Below are 17,906 nucleotides of genomic sequence, written 5' to 3'. Positions count from 1 at the left end.
GTACAGCAGTTGCCTCTTCTGGCAGAGCTGTATCCCCCCCAAGCGACAACAGGGCAGGGAGCGTTGCTCTGTGAAGCGCTGCAGGCCATGGCCTTGCGACGCTTCGCGTTGGGTCATTCTCTGCTCTCCCTCCGGGAGAAGTGACGACCCAAGATCAGCCGCTGCTCCTCCATCTCCTTACAGGCCACCGTCACCTCCTCGATGGATGAGCCAAAAAGTCTGTCCTCGGAGAGGTGGGCCATAACCACTGCACTTCCACGTTACATTGAGCTCATGGAGGAGAGAGCGGGAGGAGAAAATGGATGAATGTTATGTGGATGAGAGCCTTGACATTAAGTGGTTGTAGATACGGATGTGGAGGTGCTGGAGACATGATCCAATATACTTTTATACGAGTCTCCTGAACACGGAGAGACCAATCCCGGCACTTTCTCGGCCGAGCTATAGTCACTTTTTCGCACCTACTCCCCAACTCCGCATGCGCAGACTCTGCGCGTGCGGAGTTCGGGAGCGTCGTCCCCCCGCTCTCTCCCACGATTTCAGAATACCGGAAATGTTGCGGTGGTCTATATCTATATGAACACAACAGTGGCAAAATGTGCCGTGTGCAAAACAGCTTCAAAGGTTCGGCATTGCATCTGCACCATGTACTCAACAGGTAGCGATCATCATTCCTAACATGTTAATAAACAAGAATATATATGATTTTCATAGTAAAAAAAAAAACATAATAAACAGTATTTGACTTACCTCTCCTCTTTCCAAATGTGCTGGTTCCTATTCCTGCCATTTTGGATGAAAAAAAGAGGCACTTCCCAGCATGCCACTCTATCATGCAATACATCAATGGAAAGCCCTGGATGTCCTCTGTACTGTACAGCACAGCAGGAATTAGTAGAGTAGATCAAAAGACTAATTAAGCAATAATACACAAAACCCAGTGGAATATCATGAATATTACCACGGCTGTGATGCTCCCACAGGCAGCGTAGGCATCATCACAGAGTGGCAATATTCATGATATCCCACTGGTTTGAGTGTATTATTGCTTTTATACAGCAAGTTGCACCGTCAGGAAAAATCTAGGATGAATGCAGACAATTCTAGGGTCTTTATATCGATTTCAGTGAACTTGGTGTAGAAAAATAGTTCCTAAAGATGTATCGTTGCGATGGAATTTCAAATATCAACCAGCTTGGCAACACAAACGAATGACGTATTAGTCTAATTTAATGTACCCGTTAACTATAAACAAGTGGATAGATATAGAGGAATTGATGTGCCGTTTGAAATCTAATTGAGCTGAATTCAATGAATTTGAAGCATTTATGATTTGCATTTTACACAGTTTTAGTTTAATAAAATTAGCTGATAGTTTAAAAGTGACGAGATGATGCACATTTTTTACAGTCATGCACTCTTCCACTAATGAATCTTCCTTGCCTATATTACTACCTAGTACCTACTGTACTAATATGTCTTTACTATTATGCACACATTAGAGCTCACGTAAACATGTTATGGCCTCATAAATTCAGAGCCCCAAACATATCCCTCTGAGCAATTTGAATAGATGTTTAAAAGACGTCTAAATGGCCCATAGACGTCTAGGCTAAATTCGGTCTAGAATGGGATGAAAAGTGAAAGTTTGGTAGACGTCTATTCTAGACGTGTTTTCAACGTCTAAGCTTAGACGTGTTTTGAACGTCTAAGCTTAGACGTTGTTAAGATGTCTAAAATCAGTCTAGAATGGGGTGAAAAGTGAAAGTTTGGTAGACGTCTATTCTAGACGTGTTTTCAACGGTCTTCAGCACGGGACGTCCAACACTCCTGGACAGCCACTCACAGGGAGACAGGGAGACGGGACAGGCGTTAATACAGCTCACGTGATTGTGATGGGCGGACATAGCAATAGATACAAGTGGTAAGCATTAGTAGGCAGCAGTAGGGATGACCCCCGGACCCCGGTTCTAAACGGGAACCGGTACTATATTCGAAAATACCGGAGTATTTATAAGCTCCGATGTCATCGGTACTGCTATCGATACTCTAGAGAAATTATTATTATTATTTAAAAGTTGTGAACGATCTCTCCTCTCTGTCTCTGCACGAGAAGCGAGCCGCAGCGAGTCATTATTACACACTCCTCGCGAGTCGCTACACATACGGGTACTTCTTATACATACAGGTACTCCTTAATGAAAGTGCTGTCCCCGTGCTGAAGCGCGCTGCACACAGACAGCTCTGCCTCTGAGATCATGTGTACAAAAAAATCGAAGGAAATTAATTAAGGGAAGATGATTACACCGAAGGTTCTGTAGATACAGTACTGAATTCTCCCATCCGGACCAATGCATTAGAAATATTATTATAGAATAGGAGGCGTATAAATTACCTTATTATAGCCAATTCGCACATTTATATATATATATTTACATATATTAGCTACATAAATATACTGTAACAGGTTAAGCCTTTGAACATTAAGGCAACTAGGTAAATACCTAGGTAAATAAAATATTGCTCCACTTCTACAAGGCCATTTGCATATTCTTGGTATCTAGGGACATCTATGGACCTCAGGGAACGTAATCACAGTGTCAGAAATATTGTGTGTATTACTAGGCTTGCTTAAATTGTGATGAAACAAGGAGAATATGAATTAAGATTTTTCTTTGCATCTTTGACAGTGAATAACACCATGCTAATAATGACCAAACATTAAAAACTGCCACTGATCTCGTTCAGTACCTTCTTGAGATCATGTGTACAAAAAAATCTACGGAAATTAATAAAGGGAAGATGATTAAACCGAAGGTTCTGTACAGTACTGAATTCTCCCATCCGGACCAATGCCATTCGAAATATTATTATAGAATAGGAGGCGTATAAATTACCTTAGCCAATTCGCACATTTATATATATATATATATATATATATATATATATATATATATATATATATATATATATATATATATATTTACATATATTAGCTACATAAATATACTGTAACAGGTTAAGCCTTTGAACATTAAGGCAACTAGGTAAATACCTAAATATTGCTCTTATCTCCGGCACTTTCTCGGCCGAGCTATAGTCACTTTTTCGCACCTACTCCCCAACTCCGCATGCGCAGACTCTGCGCGTGCGGAGTTCGGGAGCGTCGTCCCCCCGCTCTCTCCCACGATTTCAGAATACCGGAAATGTTGCGGTGGTCTATATCTATATGAACACAACAGTGGCAAAATGTGCCGTGTGCAAAACAGCTTCAAAGGTTCGGCATTGCATCTGCACCATGTACTCAACAGGTAGCGATCATCATTCCTAACATGTTAATAAACAAGAATATATATGATTTTCATAGTAAAAAAAAAAACATAATAAACAGTATTTGACTTACCTCTCCTCTTTCCAAATGTGCTGGTTCCTATTCCTGCCATTTTGGATGAAAAAAAGAGGCACTTCCCAGCATGCCACTCTATCATGCAATACATCAATGGAAAGCCCTGGATGTCCTCTGTACTGTACAGCACAGCAGGAATTAGTAGAGTAGATCAAAAGACTAATTAAGCAATAATACACAAAACCCAGTGGAATATCATGAATATTACCACGGCTGTGATGCTCCCACAGGCAGCGTAGGCATCATCACAGAGTGGCAATATTCATGATATCCCACTGGTTTGAGTGTATTATTGCTTTTATACAGCAAGTTGCACCGTCAGGAAAAATCTAGGATGAATGCAGACAATTCTAGGGTCTTTATATCGATTTCAGTGAACTTGGTGTAGAAAAATAGTTCCTAAAGATGTATCGTTGCGATGGAATTTCAAATATCAACCAGCTTGGCAACACAAACGAATGACGTATTAGTCTAATTTAATGTACCCGTTAACTATAAACAAGTGGATAGATATAGAGGAATTGATGTGCCGTTTGAAATCTAATTGAGCTGAATTCAATGAATTTGAAGCATTTATGATTTGCATTTTACACAGTTTTAGTTTAATAAAATTAGCTGATAGTTTAAAAGTGACGAGATGATGCACATTTTTTACAGTGCACTATCATGCACTCTTCCACTAATGAATCTTCCTTGCCTATATTACTACCTAGTACCTACTGTACTAATATGTCTTTACTATTATGCACACATTAGAGCTCACGTAAACATGTTATGGCCTCATAAATTCAGAGCCCCAAACATATCCCTCTGAGCAATTTGAATAGATGTTTAAAAGACGTCTAAATGGCCCATAGACGTCTAGGCTAAATTCGGTCTAGAATGGGGTGAAAAGTGAAAGTTTGGTAGACGTCTATTCTAGACGTGTTTTCAACGTCTAAGCTTAGACGTGTTTTGAACGTCTAAGCTTAGACGTTGTTAAGATGTCTAAAATCAGTCTAGAATGGGGTGAAAAGTGAAAGTTTGGTAGACGTCTATTCTAGACGTGTTTTCAACGTCTAAGCTTAGACGTGTTTTGAACGTCTATGTTTAGACGTTGTTTCAACGTCATGACATAGACGTCTAAAATCAGTCTAGAATGGGGTGAAAAGTGAAAGTTTGGTAGACGTCTATTCTAGACGTGTTTTGAATGTCTAAGCTTAGACGTTTTTTGAACGTCTATGTTTAGACGTTGTTTCAACGTCATGACATAGACGTCTAAAATCAGTCTAGAATGGGGTGAAACGTGAAAGTTTGGTAGACGTCTATTCTAGACGTGTTTTGAACGTCTAAGCTTAGACGTGTTTTGAACGTCTATGTTTAGACGTTGTTTCAACGTCATGACATAGACGTCTAAAATCAGTCTAGAATGGGGTGAAAAGTGAAAGTTTGGTAGACGTCTATTCTAGACGTGTTTTGAACGTCTAAGCTTAGACGTTTTTTGAACGTCTATGTTTAGACGTTGTTTCAAGGTCATGACATAGACGTCTAAAATCAGTCTAGAATGGGGTGAAAAGTGAAAGTTTGGTAGACGTCTATTCTAGACGTGTTTTGAACGTCTAAGCTTAGACGTGTTTTGAACGTCTATGTTTAGACGTTGTTTCAACGTCATGACATAGACGTCTAAAATCAGTCTAGAATGGGGTGAAAAGTGAAAGTTTGGTAGACGTCTATTCTAGACGTGTTTTGAACGTCTAAGCTTAGACGTGTTTTGAACGTCTATGTTTAGACGTTGTTTCAACGTCATGACATAGACGTCTAAAATCAGTCTAGAATGGGGTGAAAAGTGAAAGTTTGGTAGACGTCTATTCTAGACGTGTTTTGAACGTCTAAGCTTAGACGTGTTTTGAACGTCTATGTTTAGACGTTGTTTCAACGTCATGACATAGACGTCTAAAATCAGTCTAGAATGGGGTGAAAAGTGAAAGTTTGGTAGACGTCTATTCTAGACGTGTTTTGAACGTCTAAGCTTAGACGTGTTTTGAACGTCTAAGCTTAGACGTTGTTTCAACGTCATGACATAGACGTCTACCAAACTTTACATTAAAGCATGAGCGTTGAAAATGCATTGTTTAAACATTAACACATCAATAACATGGAATAGTCAAAAGTTTGCCGTTTTTATAATTTTTTTTATTTTAAAATACTAAAGGCCGGCCCAACACACACATACATAGCAACTGAACATTTTGAAAGATTAAAGATAGAGCTGATAGCGGATTGAGCTAAGGGGCGGCGCAGAGAGGGTCGCATCCTCCCAGTCTTCAGCACTTCGAGACAGCCGGAGAGGGTTGCATCCTCCCGGTCTTCGGCACTTCGAGACAGCCGGAGAGGCGCAGAGGGGGTCGCATCCTCCCGGTCTTCAGCACGGGACGTCCAACACTCCTGGACAGCCACTCACAGGGAGACAGGGAGACGGGACAGGCGTTAATACAGCTCACGTGATTGTGATGGGCGGACATAGCAATAGATACAAGTGGTAAGCATTAGTAGGCAGCAGTAGGGATGACCCCCGGACCCCGGTTCTAAACGGGAACCGGTACTATATTCGAAAATACCGGAGTATTTATAAGCTCCGATGTCATCGGTACTGCTATCGATACTCTAGAGAAATTATTATTATTATTTAAAAGTTGTGAACGATCTCTCCTCTCTGTCTCTGCACGAGAAGCGAGCCGCAGCGAGTCATTATTACACACTCCTCGCGAGTCGCTACACATACGGGTACTTCTTATACATACAGGTACTCCTTAATGAAAGTGCTGTCCCCGTGCTGAAGCGCGCTGCACACAGACAGCTCTGCCTCTGAGATCATGTGTACAAAAAAATCGAAGGAAATTAATTAAGGGAAGATGATTAAACCGAAGGTTCTGTAGATACAGTACTGAATTCTCCCATCCGGACCAATGCATTAGAAATATTATTATAGAATAGGAGGCGTATAAATTACCTTATTATAGCCAATTCGCACATTTATATATATATATTTACATATATTAGCTACATAAATATACTGTAACAGGTTAAGCCTTTGAACATTAAGGCAACTAGGTAAATACCTAGGTAAATAAAATATTGCTCCACTTCTACAAGGCCATTTGCATATTCTTGGTATCTAGGGACATCTATGGACCTCAGGGAACGTAATCACAGTGTCAGAAATATTGTGTGTATTACTAGGCTTGCTTAAATTGTGATGAAACAAGGAGAATATGAATTAAGATTTTTCTTTGCATCTTTGACAGTGAATAACACCATGCTAATAATGACCAAACATTAAAAACTGCCACTGATCTCGTTCAGTACCTTCTTGAGATCATGTGTACAAAAAAATCTACGGAAATTAATAAAGGGAAGATGATTAAACCGAAGGTTCTGTACAGTACTGAATTCTCCCATCCGGACCAATGCCATTCGAAATATTATTATAGAATAGGAGGCGTATAAATTACCTTAGCCAATTCGCACATTTATATATATATATATATATATATATATATATATATATATATATATATATATATATATATATATATATATATATATATATATATATATATATATATATATATATATATATTTACATATATTAGCTACATAAATATACTGTAACAGGTTAAGCCTTTGAACATTAAGGCAACTAGGTAAATACCTAAATATTGCTCTTATCTTCGGACTTTTACTTTTAAAACAACACTGTTCAATATTACACTTACTGTAGACTTTTTACTGTATATTTTATACTAGAATGTATATACATAACGTACGAAATGTGAATCCTTTCCGTACTCTATTATTATTATCTTATTCTTAGGCCTATTCTATTCTTATTCTTAGGCAATTTGTTTTGTTATTCTTATTCGTGACTTTGTTCCGTCTAAATGTCTAAATGTTTACTGTGAGCGATTTGTAGTGTCAAATTTCCCTCGGGATGATTAAAGTATTTCTATTCTATTCTATTCTATTCTATGGGGCAGCCCCAGGTTTCAAATCCCAATTCAGAGCCCCAAACACGGACTATGGGGCAGGTTTCACATCCCAGTGACTTCACGATTGGAGGGTTCTCTTGGTCAGCTTAGCTGAAGTGCAGGCCACTCCTCTTTGTAAACACTCCAACGACACTCTGATTCCGCAGAGACGACGTGCTCAAGGAATATTATGAGCACATTCCCTGGTGTGTCAACAACATTTCCGAGTTGCATAAGAACAAGAAAACTATCCTCTGGTTATCTGGTTGGTCTGGTTATCCGGTTGGTCTGGTTATCCGGTTGGTCTGGTTATCTGCTTGGTCTGGTTATCTGCTGGGTCTGGTTATCCGGTTGGTCTGGTTATCTGCTTGGTCTGGTTATCTGCTGGGTCTGGTTATCCGGTTGGTCTGGTTATCTGCTTGGTCTGGTTATCTGCTGGGTCTGGTTATCCGGTTGGTCTGGTTATCTGCTTGGTCTGGTTATCTGCTGGGTCTGGTTATCCGGTTGGTCTGGTTATCCGGTTGGTCTGGTTATCCGGTTGGTCTGGTTATCTGCTGGGTCTGGTTATCTGCTGGGTCTGGTTATCTGGTTGGTCTGGTTACAACAACAACAACAACAACAACAACAACAACAACAACAACAACAACAACAACAACAACAACAACATCTTTGACTAAAACCCCTCTCTGCTTCTTTCCAGGAGGCATAGCACATGGCCATGGGCAGGGCAGGGCACAGCTGGACGGTGAGTTCTGCTTTCATTATTTCTTTCGATTCAATTCATTCGTTCTTTCAAATCTACTCCATGCATTCATTCATTCATTTTCCCCTGCTCAAAGTAACCATTATGATGTATTCATTCATTCATTATTGAACACACTAAAGGTGTAGCTTTCGAAACTAGAAATCACTGAAACTAGAGCTGGAACTAGAGATATCACTGAAACTAGAGCTATTAGTAAAACTAGAGCTGAAACTAGAGCTATTAGTAAAACTAGAGCTAGAGCTGAAACTAGAGCTATTAGTAAAACTAGAGCTGAAACTAGAGCTATTAGTAAAACTAGAGCTGAAACTAGAGCTATTAGTAAAACTAGAGCTGAAACTAGAGCTATTAGTAAAACTAGAGCTAGAGCTGAAACTAGAGCTATTAGTAAAACTAGAGCTGAAACTAGAGCTATTAGTAAAACTAGAGCTGAAACTAGAGCTATTAGTAAAACTAGAGCTGAAACTAGAGCTATTAGTAAAACTAGAGCTGAAACTAGATCTATTAGTAAAACTAGAGCTAGAGCTGAAACTAGAGCTATTAGTAAAACTAGAGCTGAAACTGGATCTGAAACTAGAGCTGAAACTAGAGCTCTCACTGAAACCCGAGCTGAAACCAGAGCTCTCACTGAAACCGGAGCTGAAACTAGAGCTCTCACTGAAACCGGAGCTGAAACCAGAGCTCTCACTGAAACCGGAGCTGAAACTAGAGCTCTCACTGAAACCCGAGCTCTCCCCTGTCTGTCTGCAGCCTGTGGCACGGCGCCCCTCAACAGTAAGATCGTGGGCGGGGAGGACGCTCCCGCAGGCACCTGGCCATGGCAGGCCAGCCTCCACAGGTCCGGCAGCCACTTCTGCGGAGGGTCCCTCATTAACAGCCAGTGGGTTCTGACCGCTGCTCACTGCTTCCCGAGGTGAGACCCAGTTCTGGTGCACATGAACATTCCTCTCCCACCTATAACCCTTTCACTGCCACACTACAGATGGTTAACACCTTTAACTATCACACTACCGACGGTTAGTAAAGGGTTAACCTTCTGTAGTGTGGCAGTGAAAGGGTTAACCTGCTGTTGTGTGGCAGTGCAAGGGTTAACCTTCCGTGTATTGTCGCAGTGAAAGGGTTAACCGCTTGGTAGTGCGGCAGTGAAAGGGTTAAATAAAAGAAAACCCCTTGTATGTCCATACAAGGGTCCGTCTTTCGGCAGTGAAGAAAAACGAGCTCATATTCAAATTGGCGGCCGTGTATTTTTGTGGTTCCACGTTGGGATTTTGAACGGGTATATGGAGCGACCAGATCCTACGGCCTTCTACAGAGGCACAACTGAGAGCATTCTGACTGGACGCATCACCGCCTGGTATAGAACCCGCTCTGCCCTCAACCGCAAAGCGCTGCAGAGAGTCGTACGGACAGCACAGAGTGGATGCGTGCTTCCCTCCATCCAGGTTATATACAACGGACAGCGTGTCACTGTCAGTCCAGGCGGTAGCCAGTTACGGACCAGCTACGGACATCCACCTGTTTGTTTTTCATCAGTGTGAGCACGCTTTTGCGTTTATTTCGGTTGTTTATACCCCCAGTGTTCCAAATCATTATATTCAAACTAGCCATAATCTATACAAGTTGTTGTGTATTTGTTTGTAATTCGTCTGGAGTACGAATTCACTATGGATATATATCCAATCATTGAGGTCCTGTTGAGCGCCGAGCTTAAAAACATACATATATATATAATCCCCTGATCCCCCCCTCCCTTAAAGAGCCGTACAAGGTACCTATTTGATACCTCCTTTGCGTACAACTCCATCCTATCTTGCACCTCCGGTCAGCCCAGAATGAGCAATTTATCCCAAACTTTCCTATGTAAATTACCATAGAATCTAAACTTTTAATTCTAATTTAATAGAATGTCACCTGTGGCCAAGCCACTCTCCCGTTAATGTAATTAAACAAAATGAAAAATATACCTCAATTAGTATACTCATTTAAACTTTTTTTTTTTTTTTTTTTTAACCTTCTACTAACATGTATTGGTTAGAACATTTCAGAAATAAAGAAATAAAGAAAAAGAAAAAACTATGTTTAGAATTAGATTATCGAAATCCATAAAATCAGGGAATAACTACTTACATTTTTTATTTTTTTAAATAACTTTGCATGTTTACACATCTAGAATAACAAGGAGGTTTTTAAATACTTGTATGCAGATCGTCCCCCGTCAAGAGTGGTCATTAATCTGTTATGGTGGTCGCTGTTCTTCACATCTATTTCATGTCCAAGTCTCATATCGTTGTTATTTTCCAGGGCCATCATTGAAAAAGGCATTGTATTCCAGAATGCTGTCAGCCGATCATGACTTGCAGATTGTTGTTGTTGTTCCAGTACATTCCTCGTGTCATAGAACAATATCAAGAAAAAATAAATAACGCACATCCTCCGTTTGTTGGTGCTGAGCCAAACTTTAAAAACAGTAATACATAAGATAAAGCAGGGCTCGCAACTCATTAGTAGTTCCAAGGTGTTTATTTGACAAAAAGGCAGATGCAACGTTTCGACCCTTCCGGTCTTCTTCAAGCAAAAAACAATATCAATCCAGTGTATTCCAGTATATTCCATTATGACACATAGCCTTCAAGTAAAAAAAGAAAATAGAAAATTCTAGAATGATCCAAAAAAGTCGGTATCAAATCATGACCTGCATAATATTACCATGAATCTATATATATAGTGTTTAGCGTTTTATATTAAATTATTTATACCTCAATGTTATCAAAAGCTTGTATGATGCCGTTTTTGATGTCTGTGTGATTGCAAAGTTATCCAAAAAAGATGAATCTTGTCATCCACTTTTTGTATTCTTCATGTAATCTTCTGCCGCCTCAAGCGAACGTAGCACGAATCTTTTTCCATCTCCCTCCACAATGGAAAGATTAGCTGGATAACGTAGGATGGGATGGAGACCTTTCTCATAGAGCTGATGCACCACATCCTTGTAGCGGGCACGTAGAGTTATAGCTTCCTTGCACATGTCCTCATAGAACGACACTTTTTTCCCTTTATAAATCAGTTTTCCCCATTTCTTGCGTGCTTCCCTGATGATCGTGTCTCTTGTTTCAGTTTCACGTAGGCTAGCAATGATCACTCTTTCTTTGTTGTTGTTGTAGTTTACGGTGCCTATTCTGTAGCGTTTGTCCACTATCGGTTCTGTAGGTAGGATTTCAGAACCTAGAATTTCGACTAGCACTGCAGCACACGAGGGATCTGTGCATTTGACTGATTCATCCAAACTCTTCCGAAGTTTTAAGCAAGGCTAGCGGTCGGTAACCGCTTCCATTCGTTTCTGCTAAGCAAAGCTAGAAATTGGTATCTATCTTCTTGTCTGACTCTGAGAGAAAACAGTAAGCGCATTTCCCATAATGTTGGCGTGTTCCTTTAACACGGATGGGATGTAAACATTACGAAAGCAAAAATGGACTTTGCAAAGGTTTTATCGGGTAGGATTTATTCAGCCTGTAGACTATATAGAGCAGTGGTTCCCAAACTGTGGTGCGCGCACCCCTTGTGGTGCGCGAGCGCCCTCTAGGGGGTGCGTGACATGAAAAGGCTAATGGTGGTAAAAAAAAAAAAAAAAAATCCTACAATAAAATTTCATACAAATCTTAGTCAAACCTTTAGTATTATGGATATTAAACATGCTGGCAGAGTATTGTCGTGAACATTTTAATTAAATAAAGAAATTCCCTATCTATAGTCGCCGTGGGAAGAGATAAAATAAAAAATTAAATCTGTGCACGGAGACCAGCAACAATTTTTTCTAACAGAAACCCATTGGGTGGTGCGCGAGCTAGGTCGGGAGGTGACAGGGGGTGCACGGCCAAAAAAGTTTGGGAACCGCTGATATAGAGCAACCTTTTAGATATGAAGTGCCATTGTAAAATGTTCTTGTTAATCAGTGTTGCCATATCAAAATGTAAATCTGCAACAGATCTGTAATTCCATTCCATCCATATAGGCAACATGCATAGCAATAGTTTTAATAACCATCCTCCTCTTATAATTATATAAAAGTGCTATACAGGAATGCTGTGGTCTTTCTGAGATGCTTGCTTGCCATACCTGAACACATTCAGCCTTGTCTGCATCATCCGTTACGTTTTTCTCATGTTTGGTCTCAAAATGGTGTTTTAACCCTTAATGTTCGGCAAACAACAACAGACTGACCCTTCTGATTGGCTCTGACCCTGAAATATCCCTGGTATATCAGTCAAACTACCAAAGGCGGTGAAAGAGGTAACTCAGCATGGGGATGAGAGGACACTTCAACATTTCCAAAAAGGTTTCTCTCTTACGCACTTGCTAGCATGCCATTGGTTTAGATACCGCATGCCAATGGTGGCACTCGCGCCTAAGGTTGCTGACCCCTGCTATAGAACAACAACAGAAAACTGTCTATTTGGATGGAAATGTAAATCTAACGTATAAAGGAAGGAATCTCTGTCTATGTGTCTCTCTGACTGTCCTTTGCATATCTCGAGAAGCATTCATCCGATCGACTTCACACTCTGCCGTTGTATTCTGGAGGACCGAGGGGAGTAGAGTGTAGAATTTGGTGCCATTTGGCCTGATGGTGGCGCTATAACAACTAACTTCACGCATATCTCGAGAACTGGTCATTTCGATCAACTTCACACTTGTCAGGTGTATTGCTGTGCAGTGTCGAATTTGGTGCCATTTGGCCAGATGCCAGCTATGACGACAAGCTACATTTTGGGCTGCATTTCCGGGGGCCAAGCAATCGGGCATGCGTTCCGAAAGAGCCCACGCTCCAACTGAGCACACGCTCCGAACGGCCATGCTCCAAACAGACACTGTGACTGCACTAGCATTAAACAAAAGCAAGCTGTTTTCAGGAAAACTCTGTTGGGTACCTTTAACCGTATTAAAGGTCCTGGCGGCTACGTGGCGTAGTGGGCAAGGCGCTCGCCACGAATGACGGAGACGCTGGGCTTGACTGTTCGAGCCCAGCGCTCCACATTGCTTTCAGTTTAGCTGGTCGTTCATACTAATACACATTGGCCGTATTAGGGGGTGGGAAACTGATGGGTGGGGATCGGGCGTTGTGGACAGCGACTCCTACAGGTCGGTTGGTGCGCCTGCGCAGTAGAATCAGGAAGTGTCGGGGGCAGCGTGAGCCTCCCACGCGTTACTCCTCGCCACTGAGAGATCGAGCTGCGCAGGTGAAAAGATGCGACTGCTGTTACCTCAAGTACCGGAGGGGACTTGTGCTATGTATGACTTAGTCCACATTGCAGCCGGCTTGTGGGAGGCAAGAAACAGCGTTCGTGACAGGGGAGGGTTGAATTGGATGATACGAAATTGGGATGGGAGAAAATATAGAAAAATGGGAGAAAAAGTGGATAAAAAAAAAAAATTATTAAAGGTCCATACCAGTCTTTTTCACACGTGGGTTCCAAGTCATTCAAGTAATTTACTTTTCCCACTTTGCTCTATTGTGCCTTCTTCTTCCTTAGATACTGTATTGGGTACAGTGGCTCAGGAAATAGAGCGGCCTTCTGGTCATTAGAAGGTTCCCGGTTCAATTCCATCTCCTCCCGGCAGCGCGTCGAAGTGTCCTTGAGCAAAGACACTTAACCCCTAACTGCTCCCGATGAGCGGGTTGCCACTTTGCCTGGTCGCTGAACGTGAGGCATGACATTGTAAAGCACTTTGGGTAAAAGCTGTTATGATATTATTCATCGTCTCTTACTCTCAGCGCCAGCACGTCGGATCTCGTGGTGTACCTGGGCCGAGACACCCAGCAGGGCTTCAACGTGAACGAGGTGTCCAGGGCGGTGCTGCGGATCGTCAAGCATGCCGACTACAACACCCCGGAGAAGGACAACGACGTGTGTCTGCTCCAACTCTCGGAGCCCGTCGACTTCAGCGACTACATCGGGCCGGTGTGTCTGGCGGGGAGCGGCAGTGACTTCAGCGCCGGGACCACGAGCTGGGTGACCGGCTGGGGAACCATCAACAGCGACGGTGAGTCACATGACCAGTTCACGGAGGGAGATCACCAGGGGTGGAAAGTACTTGAGTAATTGTACTTTGTTACAATACTTAACCCTTTCACTGCCACACGACAGCCGGTTAACCCTTTCACTGTGACAATACAGAAGGTTAGCCCTTTACTATCACACAACCGACGGGGATGCTCCATCATTAGCATCATTAGCTCTGCGGATGCGGAGCTAATGATGCTAATGATGGAGCATCGCCGTCGGTTGTGTGATAGTAAAGGGTTAACCTTCTGTCGTGTGGCAGTGAAAGGGTTAAGTACTGTTTTTGGGGGATTTGTACTTTACCCGAGTATTATTAGGTCTGTAATACTGGTACTTTTATTCAACTCTGTGTTGCAAAATGCTGCATTGAATGATGAGGTGAATCAATTAGATTAGATTCAAATGTATTGTCGTCATACAGCACAAGTACAGTACAACGAAAAGAGGCGTGGCATCCATCCAGAGTGAAGATGTAACAGTAAAGTGCAATAGTAATATACAATGTACTGGGTGATTAAACTGGGTATAAAATATATAAATGAGCTAATAATAGTGTTAATCATGTGAGTTGTAGCATTAATATGTACAGTGAATGATACAGGTATAAAGACACTATGGTAGTAATTGTCATACTGGCCAGCTGCGTAACTAGTAAGAGTAGGTAAGGGATATGTACAGATATAGATATAGTATCTACAGATATGCAAAAAGAATTACATGCAGGTATGTACAGACAGATATTGGTATATACAGTCATATATATATATATATATATATATATATATATATATATATATATATATATATATATATAGTCGTACCACTTAGTGGGAGTCTCTGGTTTGTAAACCCACTGCAGCCTCAGTGATATATATATAAAATATATAAGTAACGGGAACGCCAACTACATGATATAGAGCGGAACACAGAGTTCAGGAGGCAGGAAGTACTTTTTAACCCCTGTAAGGGGCATCTGTTCGGAGAATAATTCAGACTGAAGTTAAAAAAGAAAAAAGTTTATTTCAGTGTGATCAAACCTCTGTAACTCTATTACAGTAGCATTCGGAGTGATTCTTTCTGTTGTGGAAGAAGATTCAGAATGTTTCCTTTCAAAAGAGGCCAGGCTCATGCATTGTGCTATAACTGGTTCAAGGATAGCTTTCAAATAACTTTGGGTATGCAATTGACAGGCATTAAAGTCAATCTTCTTCATCTTCTTCATCTTCTTCTTCTTCTTCTTCTTCTCCAGTGTCCCTCCCCTTCCCACAGAGGCTGCAGGAGGTGGATGTGCTCATAATATCCAACACCCAGTGCGACTCCAACTATGGAGGAATCATCACAGACAACATGCTCTGTGCAGGCGTCCCCGAGGGCGGAAAGGACTCCTGTCAGGTGAGCCTGCAGCGGCCAGAGGGGAAACATATTGAATAATATTATACCTGCCGTACCTGCCAGGAAGAGAGACTGTGTGGGTATCAAACAGGAGGAAAAGACTGTCAGGTTTTAAACTGTGTGGGTATCAAACAGGAGGAAAGACTGTCAGGTTTTAAACTGTGTGGGTATCAAACAGGAGGAAAGACTGTCAGGTTTTAAACTGTGTGGGTATCAAACAGAAGAAAGACTGTCAGGTTTTAAACTGTGTGGGTATCAAGCAGGAAGAAAGACTGTCAGGTTTTAAACTGTGTGGGTATCAAACAGGAAGAAAGACTGTCAGGTTTTAAACTGTGTGGATATCAAACAGGAAGAAAGACTGTCAGGTTTTAAACTGTGTGGGTATCAAACAGGAAGAAAGACTGTCAGGTTTTTAAATGTGTGGGTATCAAACAGGAAGAAAGACTGTCAGGTTTTAAACTGTGTGGGTATCAAACAGGAAGAAAGACTGTCAGGTTTTAAACTGTGTGGGTATCAAACAGGGAGAAAGACAGTCAGGTTTTAAACTGTGTGGGTACCAAACAGGAAGAAAAACTGTCAGGTTTTAAACTGTGTGGGTATCAAACAGGAAGAAAGACTGTCAGGTTTTAAACTGTGTGGGTATCAAACAGGAGGAAAGACTGTCAGGTTTTAAACTGTGTGGGTATCAAACAGGAAGAAAGACTGTCAGGTTTTTAAATGTGTGGATATCAAACAGGAAGAAAGACTGTCAGGTTTTAAACTGTGTGGGTATCAAGCAGGAAGAAAGACTGTCAGGTTTTAAACTGTGTGGGTATCAAGCAGGAAGAAAGACTGTCAGGTTTTAAACTGTGTGGGTATCAAACAGGAAGAAAGACTGTCAGGTTTTAAACTGTGTGGGTATCAAACAGGAAGAAAGACTGTCAGGTTTTAAACTGTGTGGGTATCAAACAGAAGAAACACTGTCAGGTTTTAAACTGTGTGGGTATCAAACAGGAAGAAAGACTGTCAGGTTTTAAACTGTGTGGATATCAAACAGGAAGAAAGACTGTCAGGTTTTAAACTGTGTGGGTATCAAACAGGAGGAAAGACTGTCAGGTTTTAAACTCAGTGGGTATCAAACAGGAAGAAAGACTGTCAGGTTTTAAACTGTGTGGATATCAAACAGGAAGAAAGACTGTCAGGTTTTAAACTGTGTGGGTATCAAACAGGAGGAAAGACTGTCAGGTTTTAAACTGTGTGGGTATCAAACAGAAGAAAGACTGTCAGGTTTTAAACTGTGTGGGTATCAAGCAGGAAGAAAGACTGTCAGGTTTTAAACTGTGTGGGTATCAAACAGGAAGAAAGACTGTCAGGTTTTAAACTGTGTGGATATCAAACAGGAAGAAAGACTGTCAGGTTTTAAACTGTGTGGGTATCAAACAGGAAGAAAGACTGTCAGGTTTTTAAATGTGTGGGTATCAAACAGGAAGAAAGACTGTCAGGTTTTAAACTGTGTGGGTATCAAACAGGAAGAAAGACTGTCAGGTTTTAAACTGTGTGGGTATCAAACAGGGAGAAAGACTGTCAGGTTTTTAAATGTGTGGGTATCAAACAGGAAGAAAGACTGTCAGGTTTTGAAGTATATCTAGTTATTTTGCAGACGACACAACCCTTAACATGCATAACACCATCCTTCTTATGCAGGGAGATTCGGGAGGCCCACTGGTGGTAAAACAGAACCAGGTTTGGGTCCAGGCTGGAGTAGTGAGTTTTGGCGAGGGTTGTGCCCAGGTCGGGTTCCCAGGAGTCTACGCCCGCGTGTCCCGGTACCAGAGCTGGCTCAAAACACAGATGGACAGCGAGCAGCCAGGCGGCGTTGCTGATTCCCCTAACCCCACACAGATGGACAGCGAGCAGCCAGGCGGCGTTGCTGGTTCCGCTAACCTCTTGTCTCGCTCCATCTCCCTCCTACTCTCCTTTATACCTCTGCTCTTTTCCGTGTACCTCTTCTCATGAGAGCTCAACAGCATGATAACACTGCTGTCAAAATGAAGGAAAATAAAATAGTTTCCCCCGTAAAGCCCCCCCATGACATTATTTTTGGCCTGATCCAAAGGGTTCTAAAGAGTTACATTTTTATTTAAGATCTGGTCAGTTATTCTTTTTATTTTAATTTTTTCAAATATTATTATTATTATTATTTATTTATTCGAAAATGTTGGGGTAATAGAAATACACATATAAGAATAAAAAGTATAATAGATAATAAAAAAAAAGATTAAAGATAAAAAATAAAGATG

General features: G+C 41.3%; 1 protein-coding gene across 1 annotated transcript; it reads left to right on the top strand.

The window, feature by feature from the left end:
- Nucleotides 1-645: 645 nt before the first annotated feature.
- Nucleotides 646-17,622, top strand: LOC311237616 (chymotrypsinogen A-like; the record flags this gene model as incomplete). The annotated part of the gene is made up of 6 exons (XM_084325555.1): nt 646-658; nt 8,114-8,158; nt 8,927-9,089; nt 13,947-14,215; nt 15,485-15,627; nt 17,311-17,622. 6 exons carry the CDS (start codon nt 646-648, stop codon nt 17,620-17,622), a joined length of 945 nt encoding a protein of 314 aa, XP_084181681.1.
- Between the last annotated feature and the right edge of the window lie 284 nt (nt 17,623-17,906).

This window comes from Notolepis coatsorum, assembly GCF_963971535.1.
Source record: "Notolepis coatsorum genome assembly, chromosome: 12".
Taxonomy (NCBI): Eukaryota; Metazoa; Chordata; class Actinopteri; order Aulopiformes; family Paralepididae; genus Notolepis; species Notolepis coatsorum.
Note: the sequence above shows the minus strand (reverse complement) of the source record. Positions and strands in the feature narration are given on the sequence as shown.